The sequence below is a fragment of the Tachypleus tridentatus genome, chromosome 3, assembly GCF_004210375.1.
Source record: "Tachypleus tridentatus isolate NWPU-2018 chromosome 3, ASM421037v1, whole genome shotgun sequence".
Lineage (NCBI taxonomy): Eukaryota > Metazoa > Arthropoda > Merostomata > Xiphosura > Limulidae > Tachypleus > Tachypleus tridentatus.
The window spans coordinates 17802271-17823598 of record NC_134827.1 but is presented as its reverse complement, the minus strand read 5'-3'; the positions used below and the strand labels follow the sequence as shown (position 1 = coordinate 17823598).

General features: G+C 34.4%; 1 protein-coding gene across 3 annotated transcripts in view; it reads right to left on the bottom strand.

Annotated features, from left to right (window-relative positions):
• Nucleotides 1-19962, bottom strand: part of LOC143246460 (polypeptide N-acetylgalactosaminyltransferase 3-like) — a 49588-nt gene extending 29626 nt beyond the window's left edge. Inside the window, exons 1-3 of one of the 3 annotated variants that reach the window (XM_076493201.1) lie at nt 19719-19962; nt 1917-2205; nt 1215-1395 (exon numbers count right to left, since the gene is read on the bottom strand). In XM_076493201.1, coding sequence (XP_076349316.1) covers nt 1215-1395; nt 1917-2166 — 431 coding nt within the window. In that variant the 5' untranslated portion in view covers nt 2167-2205; nt 19719-19962. Of the gene's footprint in view, nt 1-1214; nt 1396-1916; nt 2206-11192; nt 11534-19718 lie in introns of those variants that run through there. The other 2 variants (XM_076493202.1, XM_076493200.1) reach the window with 2 other exon arrangements.
• Nucleotides 19963-21328: the final 1366 nt, after the last annotated feature.

Below are 21328 nucleotides of genomic sequence, written 5' to 3'. Positions count from 1 at the left end.
TTGCTGTTTGATTAAAAACATTAGAACAGCTGGTGTTAGTAGACGTAAAACCCTGAACTACCAATAGTTTGAACAAATGTATGGTGGCCAGAAGTTCAAAGATTCTGCTGGAAAACCTTAAGTCACTTTCTGAACTTTTGTGAGGCAAAAACAGTCATTTTTCTGAAAATCATTTACCCAGTTTACTTAAGATGCAAGAGCTCTACAAATTACAATTGACACAACATAAAGAATACTACATGGTCCTCATTAGACAATTATGATACATCTGTAAGATATACAGCACACAACTTCTTAACTTCAGTGAGGAAGTAATGTTTTGTCTGAACATGTTAATAAGTATTGTAATAATAGTACAAATATTAAACATTTGAATTTTGCATAAAAAGACTTAGTTTAACCAAATTCAGTTGTCAATTAGTTAATCACAATGCCTTAACAAAATATGTTGGTTTTCATGAATCATAGACAGCAGTATATTAGTGCCAGACCTATCAAAATACAGCTTGTATGGTATAATCCAAGATTGTCTTAAAGTACTTTGTCTGAGAGTAGAAGACAATCTTGACAGTATTCAATGAAAATATATGTAAATGACAATATATGTATACAAACAACTATGTTTGATCCCTCATGGGTATAAGAATATTACATGAACTCATTTATGAGTGCTAAATAGCATACACAGATAAATTATCCAATGAATACATTTATTAGCAGCATACGAATGAAAATAAAGGTTTTGATCTAGATATTAAGATTTTTGCAATGTGAAGCTAATTGCAATTATCGGCCTGTACAAGTTATGGGGCTAACTCCAATGCAGCTTGGCATGATCAGACTTAATTTAAAACAAACTGACAATAGAAGCTTTTAAATTGTTCCACTTGTTTTGTTTTTCATCAGCGTTACCCTTTACTTCCAAAATATAAAGAAAACAAACACAGTACCAACTCTAAAATAATGCCAAAAATGTCCTCTGGTGGTGCAATGGTAAGTTTAGAGAGTTACAATAATAAAATCAGGGTTTTGATTCCCCTTGGCGGATGCAACAGATAGTTTGAGGTAGATCAGCCATGAAAAAAAATATTGTCTACGTCTATTTGTTTTAGTTAAATTAACACGAGTAATCCACTGGTAAAAGTATATTTATAACACAGGTATCTTAGATTACAAAACCTAATTTCATACCTTACTGTCATAATATCACTGACCTTTGTTTCCTTGCATCTTGAATTGTTCTATTAACTGAGATACGATCACTGGCCAGTAAGTTAAATCGGTTGATATGAAACAAAGTTTTCATTTTGGCATTCTCATGGGGAGATATGTACACTGGCTGCCCATTATCACCAGCTTTTGGAACTGGTGAATATCCGTTTGTATTCAAGATCTCTGAAAAGGTTCGAAAATATTTGTTAATATTTTTTATTGTTAATCTAAGCAATGGTGATCTATGTCTCAATAGGCTGTGGCGCAAAAAAATGTTGTGCCCACCCCATTAATGTTTCTTTCGTATTTCAGAATATTTCCCCATGAAATCCAATATTCAATATCTCAAATACCGATTTTAAAAACTTTCAAACGGAACCCTTAGTTTACTTGGGGTCCAGGGGCGGCTGTCCTATCTATCACTACACCACTAAATCTATTTTAATATATTTCATTTTGTGTATGCTTTAAAAGTGAACTTATAAATATTTTAACAAGTACACTGTCATAAACTAAAAATACACATTTTAAAATATTTAATTACAGGTTTGTTGCTGGTTGATATCCATTTGATGTTGAACCAAACCGTGCCGAAAAAGCTCTATAACGGGGCATTTTCTATGGGTACCAATAAATACTGGGAGCAGTCTCTAAACTTATTTTACTGTATCATTGTTCTTATCTTCAGAGAACTGCATACGTACCGTTTGTAAGGTTAGGTGTTGTTTCCCATGGTAAATTATTTCCTAGATAATGACCAACGACAACATGAATTCCACGTTTATCAATATATTCTTTCTGATGCTTATCGTTCCGTATCATAGTCATTACGTCATCATCCTCAGGATCTCCATACTGTCGTAATAAACAGATTAATCCAATAGTGATGACAGTGGGTAAAACTAGCAAAAGTGATGTCTGTCGAAAACGTCGTCTACATCTCAAAAAACGCATCGCATGAATTATAAGGTCTTCAGTTCAGTTTATTCCAAGCTACAAATAAAATAACGTGATATTAAAGTACGAAAAGGGACATTTTGTTTCACTAAATTAAACAGCATAAAACTCTAAATTTATCAACCTTTCCTCTAAATTATCATATTAAATAAACTGCTTTTACCATATCTGACAGTAATCCGTTTCAAACGCCAAATCCCTTGTTCAAAAAATAAAGCTGTCTTAGCTGAAAATTATTCCTACCCTGCTAAAATTTATATTTGTTTATTCTAGTCTAACCATTCTCACCATTAACTACGAAAGAGTCTGATACACTTGCATCATTAAGTCCCTTAACAATCTTAAACACCTCAACCAGATCTCCTCTAACTCTTCCAAAATAAAGCAAGTTCAGAGATTTTAACTTATTCGCCTTACCGTCCTACATACTATCCTAGTAAAACTTCTCTGAACCAACAACTCAATGTTTTTCTAAACTTTAATATGATCAGCAAATTTAAATAATCTATTGACTATTCCATTAACTGCATTACTGAGGTAAGTCAGAAAGAGCAAAGTCCTAACAATGAGCCCTGAGGTACTTCACTCGTGACATTAATCTAGTGTGTGTAAACTCCGTTTTTAACAACCCTTTTCTTTCTTTCAGCTAACCAGTTTTATATCCACTGAGCTAACCTATCCCAAATACTTGCAGAGATAACTTTTTAGTAAGTTCTTTATGTAGCACTTTGTCAAATGCTTTTTGGAAAATCCAGATACACCAAATTCACACCCATACCTATAACTACGTAAGTATTAACCTCTCCAACGAATGCCAAGAGATTAGTAAGGCAATATTTTCCGGTGGTGAAACCATGCTCAGTATCAAACAAAGTAATTTAAATATGCAAAATTTAAAGTTAAAACAATTAAGCTTTTGGGATCAAGCTTTACTTTTTTTTTTTAATTTGGCAAAGCTTCTTGTTTGTCTCCTCGTTTTAACGCAAAGCTACACAATATGCTATGTCCATCGAGGAGAAACGAGCATCGCATTAAGCACTGTAAGTCTCTAAACGTACTTTCAAACAATCAACTTATATCCTACCCGTTTTATGTTATGACAAAAGTAAAAACAGCTTCACTGTCTAGTCTTAATTTGCCCAATGCAGATTCAAAATCAGAGGCGTTTAAACATGTTTTCTCTCTCTCTCTCGAGATTTGGATGATCTTATGTACCCTGGAGGGTTAGGTACGCTTTGACTTCTTTCTCCTTCTTTCACTTTCATGATCATCCAGTGTGAATTGGTATGGCTACTGCTTTAGGGTCAGAATAGTCTGAGTTTACTCCGACGACCCTTTTCAGGGCAATGTCCATGTACTATTTATCGATACGATTTGCCCTATCAGTAGGAAGTCTAGTTTGATGGTGGCCTTTTTGTTCTCTCTTATATATGTATGTGTGTGTGTTTAAAATATATGTTGATCGGGAAGAGATGTTTAGACTATCTTCATCATGTATGCCGTACCTCTCTAGTTTGGATAATAATTCATTTTTCATCCAATATTTTTTATCAAAATACGTTATTGTACTATGTAGGAGTATATCTACTATCGTTGGTATGTTTGGATACTCATGTATGAAGTTAGTTAATGTGGTTCTGGGAATTCTGTTTGCTGTTGCGAGGAGTGTGTTTTGTATTCTTTGTAGCTTGGTTTTTATTATCTTGTCACTGACAGTAATGCAAGCTGGAGCTGCATTGTCAGTTACTGGTCTAACATATGTTTTGTAAATATTTAGTATGTTGTCTGTTGATGCTCTACTGTTCTTGCCAGTTAGACTCTTAACATAGTTGGTTCTTCACCAGACTTTACTTTTAATTTCATTTAAATGGTTAATCCATTTTAATTTTGAGCCATAGGTTAGACCGAGAAATGTGACAGTCTGAAGAAATGTTCCATTCATATATATTTCAGGCTGTTCTTTGTTGTGCTTTGTCAGTTTGGTAAATACGACTAGTTGTGTTTTTGCTGTATTTATTTTTATTCTATATTTTTGGCAGTATTCACTTATTCTATTTAATTGTGGTTGTATATTTGTGGCTGCTATTGCTGGTATTGGGGCACTTTTCCAGACTGTCACATCATCAGCGAACTGTGAGGAAAATCCATGATTAGGATTAAAACCGCTGTGTAAATTCTGGAGCTACTCAGATGCAAAACTGGCAATGAAACTTGCATTGTGAATTGGTGCCATTATTTGATATATTTCAAGATAAATGCTTCATAAGTTTCAATTTGTTACAACAAAAATGGCTGCGTTATAACAAGAGTGTACTAACTTTTTCGAAGTTGTTACTCATGATAAGACTTTCCTGAATTCAAGTATGAACTTACACAGTTTCAAGTTGTCTTTCCTCAAAAAGATGGCAGTTATAGTTATGCATATTTGTCTGAAAAAATAATGTTGGCAAAATTGTGACAACGTTAAAACATCGTGTTCAACAAGATGACGATCCTGACAGAACCATGTTTCACCTCAGTTCTCCTTGTGGCCGTAAAACAGTCAAATTACCAAAGGTTGATGATCTAATGAAATAAAAGTAATCACTATTTCCCACGAACATTTCATAACACAAGAAACTGAAAATGAAGTATAGGATGTCGGTTGTTTGACTCTCAGTGGTGAACTACTGCTTTACTGGTTTTGAAATTAAAAGTGAAATAAACCATATTTAAATTGAAAATGATAATATTTTATGCAACGCTACACTTAAATGCTACTGAAATCTATTAAATCAGCCTGTTTAATTCTTTTCGGACATTTTTCAAAGCTATACAAGGATTATCTGTGCTAGACTAGAGGGAAAACAGAAAGTCAGCAGTGCCTACCATCAATTATTGAGGTCTGTAATCGAATGGTGTAATTTGATAATCATTTTTATAAAATGTAGAGGACGTTGTTGAGACAGCGAATTTACAGTCCGACGCGTTAATGACTAAGGAGAAGCTTAAAGGTATATGAATTGTTAGGGTTGAAAATACCAGGTTATTTTTAGGTGTGTAATGCAATTATTATTATTATTTTTTTAAACAGAGCCAAAATTGTCGTATTTATATCCCAACAATATTTTATCCGTCTGTATTTAGACTGTGATACTTTAAGAGATGCTGATGACGGAAAACTGCTTATAATAATTACTTAACAGTTTATATATTTTCTGCTTAAGCACATTTTATTATCATATTCCAGAAATGACATGAACAGACATGAGAAGAGGTCTATTACCATAAATTATTTTCTGCGTAAAAATGTAGTTTATGTAAAATTGTAAAACCATTTTAATGTTACAGAAAACTTGATAGTAATGTGTATAATATCTATATAAAATTATAATTTATAGGTTTACAGTTTAAACATCTTACATTGAGGACTGAAGAGCAACTTTAACGTTATGCTTTAGCTCCGTTAAAAACAGTTTCAAACTTAACGCTGTTCCGAAATAATGTATCAATCGTAAATATAAAATGAAAACAGGTTGGTGCCTCAGTCAAATTGGCTTAGGACAAGGTATTGCGAATCATTTTTACCACTAAGTGCCAAAACTGTATCCATCAGGTGTTTAATGATGTCTTGAAAACGAGGCCCAACCAGGAATTATTTCTAATGTAGTACTTGGGCCCATATAAACAGTATACTGCAGGCTTAGCAACATACACCATCTCGCCTACATTATTTGAACAGAAAGATTATTTTGAGCTTACTAGACATAGCACTACTGGATGCCAGAATTTTTTTTATTTTATAGCGGGGAATCGAACGCCGAATTTTAGGGTTTTAAGTCTATGAACTTATTGCTGATCCACCATGAAATGGATAACTGAAAAAATATCTCCATCTGATATGGAATGACAGTTCACAGCATGGACAGACTGGTACCGTACAACAGAAAAATAAAAATTGTCATATAGCTGTGGAAAGTATATGTGGTTTGTCACAGTAAAAAATTTGAATGCATAATCTACACTCAACATGGACTTTGGAAGTAATTTTACAGATAAAAAGCCTCGACTGCATTTTCACACTGAAGCGTATCTGACAACGATGACTCTTAAGTCACTGTCACATAATAAAAATATAATAACATCTGATATTATTCTCTGGTTGGCCCGGCATGGCCAAGTGTGTTAAGGCATTCGACTCGTAATCCGAGGGTCGCGGGTTCGAATCACGGTCGTACCAAACATGCTCGCCCTTTCAGCCGTTGGGGCGTTATAATGTGACGGTTAATCCCACTATTCATTGGTAAAAGAGTAGCTCAAGAGTTGGCGGTAGGTGGTGATGACTAGCTGCCTTCCCTCTAGTCTTACACTGTTAAATTAGGGACGGCTAGCGCAGATAGCCCTCGAGTAGCTTTGCGCGAAATTCAAAAACAAATATTCTCGGGTTGAAAAATTATATTTGTCAACAGTGTTAAAAACAACGAGGTACACAAGCAAAAATGTTCATTCACTCTTCAAATACATTTATTGCCATGATACGAAACATATGTTTAACTTTAACACATGCACACAAAGTTTTATTTTTATTAGCCAAGTGTTCTATTGAACCTTTAATTTGGTATTGTGGATCTACTAACCACAGATGGAGTTACTTTTCGACATAGGAATTTCTTAATCATATCGTTTCACATTGCATCTTTGTAACTGTGGTAACTGAGAGTAGATCTAACACACGAGCTGGATTTGATTGAACAACATAGGATGCGGGAGGGTGTGGTAACATAAGCCACCCTTCCTGAATTAATGTATGAAATTTTATAGTTCGCTGCTAATTAAAAGTGATCATGTCCGTGGAACTTTAATAACAAATAAATAAAATAAAGTTTAAAAAATCGTATAACCACACTCCATCATTAAACGAATATTTATTCATAATATAAAATAAATTCTTGGCCTAATGTTTTAGCCCATAGTCCAATATCAAACTTCTTATCATAAAAACAAAATAAAAATAAATATTCCGTGTGTAGTAGTCTGACGTTTCTGTTCAAAATCGTTATTGTAGGTGTAAAATACAGATTATATCACATAGTTGTCATCAGAGCATGAGCAAAAGGAACTTCGAACGCTCTAATTTATTTGTCTAGAGATTCTATAAACACTGTTTTCTGTAACGAAGAGACACAAACATTGTCTGCAATCACCATTTTCATCAGATTTTGATTTCAATATTCAAACCTCCTATCTGCGAATGTGAAAACTTTAAGACATTGTTACATATTATAATTTATCTCGAACGAGCCACCAGTTTATTGTGTTACGTATTACGATTGTGATTGTAATTAAACAGCAATTGAAATCTTTCTAAGAATGTAGATCAGATAAAAGTAAAAAGACTGGTAAGTTTTTGTTTGTTTGTTTTTTTTTAATTTCGCGCAAAACTACATGAGGACTATCCGCGCTATCCGTCTCTAATTTAGCAGTGTAAGACTAGAGGGATGATAGTTAATCATCATCACCCACCGCCAACTCTAGGGCTACTCTTTTACCAACGAATAGTGGGATTGACCGTCACATTATAACGCCCCCACGGCTGAAAGGACGAGCATGTTTGTTGCAACGGGGATTCGAACCCGCGACCCTCAGAATACGAGTCGAATGCCTTAACACACGTGGCCATGCCGGGCCTTTTTAATATGGAAGTTAATTTAATGCAGAGATGTATAAATTTATTTTATTTTCCAACAGGATTGACACACACAATTTTCTTTCTTAATACAAATATATTTTAACGAACAAACGATAATACAATTTATGATAACGGTTATCACCAAGAAATATCAGAAATAATGATTTTTATACCAAAGTTTTACAAACAATATTGAGTCTACAATTCGATTCGGAACTTCCTTGATATCTTATCGATGGTTCACGACCAGTAAATTAGTTCTGAATTGATATAAGTACAATTCACGTAACGCAGATCTAGCTAAGCTAACTCTTCACTGATAACACATATTTTCACAGTTGAAGTTATATAATATCTTCGTAGAAATGTTGACGTCCGAAGTTAACACGCTGAAGTTAAAAAGTGTGTAATGTTCTATATCTATAAACGTTCCTGGTCAAATATCTGTAGCTTTCCTATTAATTAACGTTAATCACAGTTATAGCTTCCGAGATTTATAATACACCAACTGTAGCAAACCAGCAATATATACTGTCTCTTCGCGTTACGTTGGTTACCTTGTATCAGCTTCAGAAGAGAGATTCTAGAAATTTCAGCCAAAGCAACAATACTGGTAATGAGTAGTATTTACACACATAGTGCATTGTTGATTTTTATACTCAAGAATCTTCTACAACTTTAGTGAATAGGCGAGAATTTCGGAATACGGATTTAACAGTGTAAGTTACATACATTTCTAAATATATATTCAACTAAAACAAACATCGACATTCAACTAAATATATGATAGTAATTCCATCAAAAAATTAGTAAAGTCGTCTCTATCACCCATTCTACTAAGAAACAAGTGCATCTGAAAGACACACCAAAGAGTAACAGCAATTTGTGTTACTTCGTCCACTAACATCTCAGCCTACAATGACTGTTTTGTGGCAAAAGCTTCGAATTAATACTTTCTGTCAATTGCTACCGTGATAAATTGCATTTTCTCATATTACACGCTTAAGAATATATTTTTACAGAAAAAAGTCCCGTTAGAGTCAGAAAATTATAGTAGTAAATGGTGAAATCAATTTTGGCCTGATAGAAAAGTGCCCCTTTGAACGGAAAATAGAGAATTGTGTATAACTATCATAAAGAGTCGTGATGAGGGACACCGAGTAAGGGTCATACTGATTACAGTGCTGCAGGATACATTATTACATTACGTGTTACAATTTCAAGTAGTCTAAAACTGAGTTAAATTATAATTTATATTTAGAAGTTAATTATACATCGATATGTATCCTATTTATGATATTTGTCAACAAGATTGATATACACAGTTTTCTTAACACAAATATATTTTAATATACAAACAATAACAATTTAAAATAACGGAGACTATAAATAATGATTCACGTAAAAGAGTTTTACAAACTTACAAACAATGTTGATTGCTCTTTCTGGTCTGAAACTTCCTTTAATATCTTTTAAGAGGGTTCACGATGAGTAGATTTATTTTGAGTTAATGTGGGTAATTCCCTTAACAAGGAGCAAGCTAGCTCTGTATTCTACTTTTTTCGCCTTTCACACGTCGATTTTTTTGCTAGCGAAGTCATGTAATGTTTTCATAAAAGTACTGGTGTCCGATGTGAATTTGCTGTAGTCAAATGATTTATAATGTTCGAAATTTACTAACGTTCCTGGTCAAATATTTGAAGTTGCCAATCACTAAGCGTCAACTATAGTTATAGTTTCCGAGGTATATCGTAGAAGAACTATAAAAAATTAATATTACATACATATATTGTCTCTTGGTGCGTCACGTTGGTTATATTTATAGGCGTGAGGAGAGTTTCTCGAAACTTTAGTTTACGCAAGAATATAAACAATACACTAGTGTTTACTTACACACACATATTGTTGATTCTTACACTCTAGGATCTTCTACAACTTTAGTGAATAAGCTGGAGAGCCGTGGTATAACTTTAACACTATAAGTTATGTATATATATAAATATAAATTCAACTTAAACAAACGTCAATATTCAAATAAATATACGATTGTAATTGCGTCACAAGATTTGTACATGAAAATTAATGCTTTCTGAACAAAATAAATGAATTTAAAATTTCTGATACTTGTTTCGTCGAACAGGATTCCTACTTCGTTTATAAGTATTTGAAAACAGATAGCGAAATCAGTGTTTCAAAGACATTTCGATAGTTAATACAATAAACTTTGGCCAAACAAATAACTGTAGCATAATGTAACCGAACGTGGCACAGTGATTAGCTTGCCGGACTGCAAATTATAAAGTCCAAGATTCGAACTGAGATATTCTGCTGAACACACTCCAAATGTTCAGCTGTGGGAGAAAGCATTACAAAAGTGAGAGTCAATACAATGAATCGGTTAAAAATAGTCATGTAGGCGGTGGGTATTTCTGGTTGGTCACCCTCCTACTGGTTAGCAATTTAACACTATGAATAACTACTTTGTGTGAATATAGGAGTCTCTGACATACTCGTTCAGCTCGTGTTTCACATGCAATATTCAGGGTAAAAATAGCAAATTTTATACCGTAACTTTAAATATTTTGATAAAAACGATTTATAAACCAAGAAACCTTTACCCAACCGATGGCTCAGCAGTAAATCTGACAGCTTATAACGCTACAACTTAGTTTCGATACCCGCAGTGGGCAGAACATAAATATCCCATTGAGTAATTTTGTGTTAGGAATAAATACTAAACTAAGAAAAAAATCATTACAAAAATTCAATATAGAAATAAGACATTCCATAACATGGAAATAACATTTACAAATTACAGTACAGATGTGTTCTAAATTTGTAATTTGTAAAAAACTAAAAACAACAATTTAGTAATATCTAATACGCCTATTGTTCTGTACATGAAATACAAAGCCTGAATATGAAACATATTTCCTATGACGGCTAAGTTCTACTTTACGCTGCTTAAAAACAAGACCATTAAATTAGAACACACCTGGCATCATTTATAGCTATAGGCTTAATTTTATTCCATCAAAAATATAAATTAACTTAAGTTCTGGTAAGTCCATAAATTTGTTTAACTTTTTTCCCAAATAATTTTACTTCTTTTGTTGAAGATTTTTGCAGAAGATACGTTAAACAAGTAAAGTTAAGCCAACACAAATAGACTTCCAAGTTCTGACGCCACACAACAAGTCAAATCTGCCGCAAGTCGTCTTTAATAAAGTATTGGAAGTATTTATTTACGCGTTTAGAATAATACTATCATATTAACATAAAACTGTAAAAATATAATACAAGATTATGATGCCAATGACGTTTAGAATAAAGTACGAAAAAGTTTCTCACTTACCTGGTGAAGAAAAGCGAGATATGATAAGTGTGTAATGCTAACCCACCGTACAGGTTTCACGTTTGGGCACTTCAACCACTACATTATACATACATATACATGTGGTTAGCAAAACTTTTTAGTTATGCTTTGACGTTTAATCAAATTTAAAATATCTATTCAGCGATTTAAATTTTAAAATAATAAAGAGTTTAATACAATGAAGTTGAAGTTTCATATAACGTAGTCCAGCACAACAACATCATACTTTTAAATTAATATTACAACAACCTAAGTTGCAGCTCACCCGAGTCTGCCATTGTTGCACGAACTTACAGAGTTCGTAGGATAACCTATACGAGACACCTTCAGCCTACAACGGTCACAACTTTCTGGTCGGGTAAATACCGGTAAGTTATATCCTGGGGCTGTAAGCTTCTATTCAGTAAACAACAACTATTTATGTATAACATCAGTTTTTAACTGTTGGCTAAATGGATCGTTAATATCATTTATATAACACCACATCTTTTATGTTTTTAACTACACTTATTAGTTTAAGATATATCTTTCATTTTGGTTAACTTGTGGCATGACCCAAACACGAATTATATATATCCTGTCTGGTATTTTCGACATAATCTGCTTCTTTCAAACTTTATGTTGACTGGTTACAAAAAGAATGCAACCATACACTTAATGTTTCTCTGTCCTGTACGCCTTTCATTGATTCAGTGGAAAGAATAAGAACTTATTACTCTAAAATCTAGGTGTCGATTCCTGTTATGCGCATAGCTAAGTTTTTTATTATGTATACTGCGCTATACAGCTGATCAAAATGTGACTGGCAGTGATTAAAACAAATAGGGTTAGTTCCCATAAAGTACAGATTTTTTTCGTTTTTATAATGTAATCCACTTTATTTTCAGTACTACTGAATTTGAACAATATTATACGATTTTAGGCCTATATAAGGTGTTATTGTTACAGTAAATCGGTCATTGGTATGGTTAGTAGGCTAGTGTCCTTCACGATTATACGATTCTCTCTCTCCCTGGGATTTGAGTAATCATATGTACCCTGGAGGGTTTCGTATGCTTTGACCTCTTCTTCCTTCCTTTACTCCCATGATCATGCAGTATAGGGTGGTATGGCTAGTGCTTTATGATCAGAGTAGTCTGAGTTTAGATTATACGATTCTCTCTCTGGGATTTTTGGTATCATATATATACCCTGGAGGATCAGGTGCTCTTTGACCTCTTCCTACTTCCTTTACTTGTATAGTCATGCAATGTTGATTGGTGTTAGTTACTGCTTTAGGATCAGAATGGGTTGAATTGCTCCGTGCTCCGACCCTTTTCAGGTCAATGTCCATGTACTGTATACATTTACAGATATTCTTTTGCCCTATCAGAAGGATGTCTAGTTTGATGGTGGCCTTTTTTTTTTTCTTATATATATATATATATGGGGTGGTGGTTTCATTTATTTATTTTTATGTTTAAAATATATGTTGATTGGGGAGAAGTGTTTAGGACTATCGTCATCATGTATGAGGTACCTGTCTAGTTCGCATAATAATTCATTTATCATCCAATTTTTATGGTTAAATATTTGTGTATGAATTTAGATGATGTTGCTCTGGGAACTCTGTATGCTGTTGTGAGGAGTGTGTTTTGTATTGTTTGTAGCTTGGTTTTAATTGTTATCCAAGCTGGAGCTGCATAGTCAATTACTGGTCTAATGTATGTTTTGTAAATTTTATTAGGTTGTTTGTCGATGCTCTACTGTTCTTACCAGTTAGACTCCTAGCATAGTTGGTTATTCGCCAGACTTTATTTTTAATTTCATTTACATGGTTAATCCATGTTGATTTTGAGTCATAGGTTAGACCTAGAAATTTTGTCGATGTGGAAGTCTGAAGAAGTGTTCCATTTATATATATTTCAAGCTGTGGATTTTTGTATTTTGTTAGTTTTGTAAAGACGACAACTTGTGTTTTTGCTGTATATACTTTTATTCTATACTTTTGACAGTATTCGCTTATTCTATTTAGTTCAGGTTGTATGTTTGTGTCTGCTATTGCTGATGTTGGGGCACTTTTCTAGAGTGCCACATCATCAGCGAACTGTGAGGAGAATCCATGATTAGGACCTTCAATGGCAAATTGTTTACATACATGATGAAGAATATAGGGCTAACCAACCCTCCTTGAAGGACGCCAGCTTATGGAGTAAAGTATTCAGAAAAGGTTCCCTCTATATTTTCTATTTTCCAAAAAGTTAAATAACCAGCGAATAATTAATTGCACGTGGTAGTCTAATTTCATTCATACGGAACCCTAGACCATTATGCCACACACTGTCAAATGCTTTCTCAACGTCAATAAAGCAAGCGACAGTGCTATGTATTATCAGTTAGTCTGACTAGGTAGTCGGTTGTTTGCCTACATTTTCTGAAACCATTTTGTTCTTCTGGTAATTTTGATGTTATCTCCAAGAATGTGGAGAGTCTGTTACTGATTATTCTCTCAAGGATTTTGCCTACACAGCTGGTCAGACTGACTGGTCGGTAGCTATTAGGTTTATTTGCTGGCTTTCCTTCCTTATGGAACATTAATATATTAGCATGCTTCCAAGAAACTGGTATATATCCTGAGGATAGTGATAAGTTATAAAATGCTTTAAGATGGTCAAACAATTTTGGAGTGCCCTTTTTTAGGAGGATGGCTTGTATCTCATCTTCACCTGAATGTTTGTTTTTTGTGTTTTTCATTCCTTCAAGAAATTCATGCATGGATATTTCTTTCGTTAGGTTCGTGTCTTCGTAGTTTGTTATGTGTCTTGTGTTTGTTTCAGATATACTTGTCGGGAAAATTGGTTTAAATAGCTCTTTATTGTTTAGTATATAATTTATGACTTTGTTGTACGAATAAGCATTCACATCTGGATCAGCATGTGTTTTAAATGTAATCTGTAGTTGTTCTTTGAAAGCTTCGGTTTTTTCTTTATTTGTGTATGCTACAGTATTATTGTGTTCAAGTGTAGGATATTTCTTTGCGGCTGAATTGTCGTTAGTGAGTCGTCTAAGGTGTGTCCAGAATTTTCTCAGGTCAGCTTTATCATTTAATTTTGAGTAGAAATTATCCCATTTATCTTGCTTTTATTGTTTTATTTGTGCTCTAATGTGATTTCTTATACTGTTTATTTGTGTTTTGGTTTCTCTATCTCTTGTTATCATGAATTGTCTTCTTAATACGATTGTTTTGGTGTTTGTTTTTTGAATTTCGCGCAAAGCTACACGAGGGCTACCTACGCTAACCGTCCCTAATTAAGCAGTATAGGACAAGAGGGAAGGCAACTAGTCATCAACATCCACCGCCAACTCTTGGGCTACTCTTTTACGAACGAATAGTAGGATTGATCGAACGTTATAATGCCCCCACGATTGAAAGGGCGAACATGTTTTGTATGACGGGGATTCGAACGCGCGACCCTAAGATTAGGAATCGAGCGCCCTAACCACCTGGCCATGCTGAGCCACAATTATAGGAATCTAATTATTAACCATTTACTAATGAATAACGCAAGAGTAAGGGTCGTTTTCCGAATGTTGCCAAAATATAGAATTTTCTTACGATAGCTCGTGCAATAAAATTACCAGCTGTTCATTCTTTTGAGTGACCCCAAGAGGCCGGAAGATAGTTTGATAGGAGCGGGAAAATAAGTAACTAATTAACAATTAAGGTTAAGCAACTGTATAAACTAACAGTGACAACAGCCTGCAACTGATCATAACAACCTTACCTTAACTACTTTAACTTATTAGAAGCTGAAACAACTTTTTTGTTGAAAATATGACGCCCCCCAGTGGCTTAGCGGTATGTCTGCAGACTTACAATGCTAAAAACCGGGTTTCGATACACGTGGTAGGTAGAGCACAGATAGCCCATTGTGTAACTTTGTGATTAATTCAAAACAAGAACAAACAAGAGCATGAAAATATGATTTCCTTATCAATATTCTTATAAATTATAAATGAAACAGGGTATTTGGTGAAAGTTTAAAATATTAAAATGGTAGCTATTTGACAAATATTCAAGATATTTTGTGCGCGTATCAGTAATATGAATACTTTATAGTACATTTTGAAATGAGTTCGCGTTATCCTTATAATAACGTACCAAACACGCGCATTTTGAATTAGGCTACATTATCGATTTTTCCACTTCGTTATCTGAAGGAAATAGGTTTTTCTTGTTTTGTTTTATACCAGTTCTGCTACTCGCCTATAATTAGAATTCCAAGTTCTCGACCAACGTTCCAAATTTCATGGACTGAGCATGGCTCAGTAGTGTCGGATTGTTGATCGTCTGGTCCACATTAGCGTTCTATTATTGAAAAAACAAAAAGCTGTGAAATTTAAGGCCTAGTATGCATTATAAAGGTGAAAGTCAAATCTCACAAATTGGACAAACAAGAATAGCCTGAGGTTATTAGTGACAGCTAGCTCAAATCGGTCTTGGGTAGCTTTACGAGAATATCTGAAAACAAATAAATCCAACTTTCAAGGTTGTATTGGTTCCAAGCGTTTTTTCTACGCGTATTTTTGAAGGTTTAGTAGATTCGGCGAACTTTATTAGTTAATATGTTGGTTGCGTCAATTACGTTTACAAAACAAATATTTTAAATAAATATTCATAGTTACGCGTTTAAACTTCTAATTCTATGCTTATAATGCTGCTCAGGCATGGCTGGTATCACAAATATGGGGTACTGGTATGCTTCCAACTGTCATAGAGATGTCACGGTTTCCAGATACTTTTTTCACACGCAGTATTGGATATATATCTACTAAGATAAGCTACTCTCCGCATGAAAAAGTAAGATTTTCTGACTTTCTAGCACGTTCATCTCCAGTCTCACCCTGGCTTGCCATGACCTCGTGCTAGAGCACTCGACTCTCAATCTATAGATCACGGACTCAAATACCATCACAAAAGATGTTCGCCTTTTGAGGGGCATTACAACGTGTACAGGGGGAGGCGGTCAATCCTACTTTCTATTGATAATGAGCAACCAAGAGTCAGTAGCGTTGACTAGTTGTCTTCCCTTTAGTCAATCTCTTAAAAATTCGGAACGGTTAGCACAGATAGCTCTCGAGTAGCATTGGGCAAAATTCGAAAAATAAATAACATCTAGGTGAACCTATATCAGAAGTAATCATTAACAAATGTAAAAGGTATATAGGCCCAGACTATAAGAATTATTACAAAATTTGTGAAGAGTTTTTTTTCTTTAGCATTTCCCACGATCATTTTGCGAAACAAATTCCATTTTAAAACTAAAAACACTCTTTCCATATAATTATTGAACATTATAATTATTATTCAAAATTACGATGAATATCGTTGATTTATTATTACAGAGCTGGGTTAAAGTGTTATGGCAAGAAAACATTTTGTCATTCTTTTCATTTTATGGGACTAATTCTTCCATGTCATTTACAGAATGTAAATTTCAGCACTATGACAACGCTTCACTGATCTTTGTCTGTAGGTAGTATGATCTTGGTGATCAAAAAACTCCCATCTGTTTGGTTGTTTCAAAATTAGGGACGGCAGGAAACACACATCTAGTAGCTTTGCTATAAAAATACAAATGCTATCACAATTTTTTTTTTTTCTTCTAAAATTTCTCACTCAGCTGCATTTTCTTTCATATCTAGAGACTGATCTGAATTAACCGAGCAATATATGAAAGTGTAAAGTGAATTACACTGCCACCGGAGACACAAGGAAAAATAACTGGAATGTTTATTTATTCGTTTTAATATTAACGGATAAAAATCCCTTTCCTGGTTCACTTATAGGCTACAGAGTGTATAACTCTCAAATCCGGCTAAAATACCAAACGTCATTAGTTTTGTCAATATTTTAACAGTACGAAACTAGTTATCACGTCATCTTGTAGTGGCACGTGTAACAATCAATAATTTTCACACCGACACAGTGTATTTTGAGAATGACAGGCATTTACGTTAAACTTAATAATATTGCTCCAGTATTTATCAGTAAATGTATTCTTAAATTACTATAATAATATTTAAATTCATTGGATATTTTTTGCAAAGCTGCATCTTGCGTAACCAACATTTCGAATATTATTTCTTTAATCAGTATTATACCGCTGAACATTCTGAATGAATCGTTTATTTATCTACAAAATCTGTAAAACAGAAATAGACACCAGAATGTGGGTTTGAAGTACAACAAAAAGCTACGCCATAATTTATCTGTTGTCTACCTACCACGGATATCGAAACGCGGTTTCTAGAGTTGCAAGTTCGCAGACATATCTCTGTCACAGGAGGCACAGGAATGTATGGTTATGTTAAAGCCATATTCCCGCTTAGGCCTGGCATGACCAGGTTGGTTAAGACATTCGACTCGCCATCTGAGGGTCGCGGATTCGAATCCCCGTCGCACCAAACATGCTCGCCCTTTCAGCCATGGGAGCGTTATAATTTAACGGTCAATCCCACTATTTGTTCATAAAAGAGTAGCTCAAGAGTTGGCGGTGAGTGGTGATGACAGGCTACCTTCCCTCTAGTCTTACGCTGCTAAATTAGTGACAACTAGCGCAGATAGCCCTCGTGTAGCTTTGCGCGAAATTGAAAAACAAACGTACAAAAACAATCTTCCCGCTTAACAGCTAAGGGCAATTGCATGAACAAAAAAATAAAGATTCTTTAACTCAATTTGATGAATCTTTCAACTGAAAGTTGCTTATATTGTGATAACATGTAACTATTATGATCTGGTACATATTTAAAACTCATTATACGATATCGAAGCTTCCAGAAGAAGGGAGTTAATAACAATAACTAATTAAATTTGTATTTTTTTTAGCTAATTCTTTGAAACTTTAGGCATAAGTATGAGAATCAACGTAAAAGACAAACAAAAGCTAAAATTAAACAATTCGCTCTGGCTTTCCATTTTTCATCAAAACTCTTAAGATAATATTTCCTATTTACACCATAAAGTTTTAAAATATGTTAAACTTCATTCCATCCCCACCCAAGGATATTAAAAATAAAACCATACTTAAAGTGAGTTTATTTTGAATTTCTTGGCTCCACTAAAGCACTTTATAAATTGAAAAAACAAATATGTAAGTACGATAAGTTTCGTAAAAACCTAGATCCAGCATGACCAGGTGATCAAGACACTCGTCTCGTAATCTGAAGGTCGTGGGTTCGAATCCCCGTCACACCAAACATGCTCGCCCTTTCAGCCGTGGAAGCGTTATAATGTGGTGGTCTATCCCACTATTCCTTGGTAAAAGAGTAGCCCAAGAGTTGGCGGTGGATGACGATGACAGGCTTCATTCTCTCTAGTCTTATACTGCTAAATTAGGGACGGCTAGCGCAGATTGCCCTCGTGTAGCTTTGCATGAAATTTGAAAACAAACAAACAATCGTGAAAACCTTTCCTGCGATGTGAAATAAACAGAAATTATCCTTTATAACGAGGTAATTAGTCATAATTAACATTTTACTCACAAATCTGCTAATGGCGATTCTTAATAATCTTTCGTTTTTAAAATTTAAAAACAGCTAAAAGGGGATAGAAATGTTAACGTGGCATCATTAGATATTCAGTACAATTGTACACAAAACTTTAGTACACTCGTTTAGTAACGTCAAAGGCATAATCTTGAGTTAGATAAGTGAATGTTACTATATTTATATTGAAAGGTTGTTCGCCCTTTGTTTCGTCTGTTGGATTTCGCAAAAGAGATAAATGCAATGGCGTAATGAAGAGGGTGTGATGGGGGACTTGTTTCCGTACATCAGGTTCGGATGGCTCCAGGTTAACAAACACTTTACCCAAAATTTAGTTGTTCCCATAAGATTACAGCCCATTAAAATGTTTGTTACGCTTGACATCGAGCATTAGTACATCACCAGAAATATCATGTCTCGTGAAATCCCTTGGTTTCCAGCGTTACATTGATTACAATACAGTGACGCCTCAATAGCTGATAGGAGATTTAGCAATTTTGCGAACACCTAAGTTGGGAGTTTTACTGTTGTCTCGGGGACGCAAAAGTAACAGTCGGTCTTAAAACGAACCCACGGTCCCAAGGTATGCAACGATATTTTGTTTTAGCGGTAGCAGACACCAACCACAGAACTTTAGATTTACGTTTCGGCACGCTAACCGATAGGCCACGCGCCTCCATTACTGTTTTCAGCTTCACTCAAAAGGTGTTTGTTCACACATAAATATATTTATATACTAGCTGGAGCCCTTGTCCCCTGGATAGAAGTTATGTGGATTCGTGATTATTGAAAGGTTACCAACATAATACGTTATCTATACTGTGGAGAATCAGATTCCAAATTTTAACGTTGTAATTTTCTCAAATTAGCACTCGCCCACCTAAAACAATGCCGAAAGTAACCAGACAAGTTCAGACCTTTCACACTTTGTTTTTATAAGCTTCAGTAATGTAAGTTTGAATAAAGATTTCCACATACCACAAAACAGCTGCAGTGTATTTCACTTCTTAGGATGATCATGCCATAATGGTCAGCATGCCGGACTATGAATCCGAGTGTCTATACTTTGTGTGCCCATGGTTTAAATCTCCGTTACCGAACATTCTTGTCCTTTCAACTGTGGAGGCATTATAATATATGACCAGCCCCACTATTAGTGTTTGACAAGGTTCCTTAGTTTTATATATGTAAAAACGGCTGGTTTGGGTTGAGAAAATTTTTATGTAGAGGAACGTCAGGTTCACAAAGAAAGAAAGAGATAACTGACAGATAGCTGACCACATGTTTGAAGGGGGTTGTGTAACTGAGTGTAGGAATGTAGAGGGCGTGTTTAGATGTTTGATGATATTTATTATTATAGGTTAAAAGTTGTTCCTTTGTATTTGTTTATTTTGGGCTTGAGTTGTTGAATAAGTAAGGCTTTTTTAATTTTGCTTTTGTTTATGTTTGTTTTTTATTTAGTATTTGGGTGTTTTCTATGGTTATGTTGTGTTTATTTGATTTGTAGTGTTCGAAAACTACACTGACAAACACCACAACAACATTATTTACAAAATACAATGTGATAACTGCCACGATTTCTATATTGGAGAAACGAGTAAAAAAATGGAAAGTAGATTCAAAGAACACAAAAATTCACCTTCACACGTTTTCGAACACTGCAAATCAAATAAACACAACATAACCATAGAAAACACCCAAATACTAAATAAAGAAACAAACATAAACAAAAGCAAAATTAAATGAGCCTTACTTATACAACAACTCAAGCCCAAAATAAACCAATACAAAGGAACACCTTTATACTTTTATTAATAAATATAATCAAACATCTAAGCACGCCCTCTACATTCCAACACTAGTTACACAATCCCCTTCAAACACGTGGTCAGCTATCGGTCAGTTACCTCTTTCTTTCTTTGTAAACCTGACGATGACCGAAGAAGGTCGAAACGTTGTTCGCTCCTCTACATAAATTTTTTCTCAACACAAACGAGCCGTTTTTACAAATATATTTTTCTCTACAAGTGGGTTTTTTTCATCATTACTGATTCCTTATTTCTAGTCAGTGTTAAATTTGAGAGGACCAGCGTAAACAGCCCTCGAGTATCTTTGTGCAAAATTTCAAACCAAACTATTCGAAACAAAGAAATCAGCAAAATTTCCAGTTCCCAAACAAAAGCAGGTTAAAAGTAGAACGCTTTACTATAAAAAGAAATAGTTGTCATTTCCTCAGTTACTTGACAAGATACCCTTATCAACAGGGAGTTAAATGTATAGACCACTCTTAGACAATTACTTTAGAGTATCTAACAACGTCTAATGAACATAATATACATCCATCATGGGATTCATCAGAATTATAAAGTTTCGATTTTAACTTACATAACTTGGATTCAGCAAACGATGCAGTGCTTTTCTTTTAAAATACAACCAGTAAAAGAGAAAGACACGACGCTTCAATAAAAACTGTTTGAGCGACAGGTACGTGAACCATCTTTTGTTTGTTATCTAGACACTTTTCTACAGTACACGTTTTTCAGGATTATAGACGTGACCTCGAAACAGGCTATTATACATACACGCAT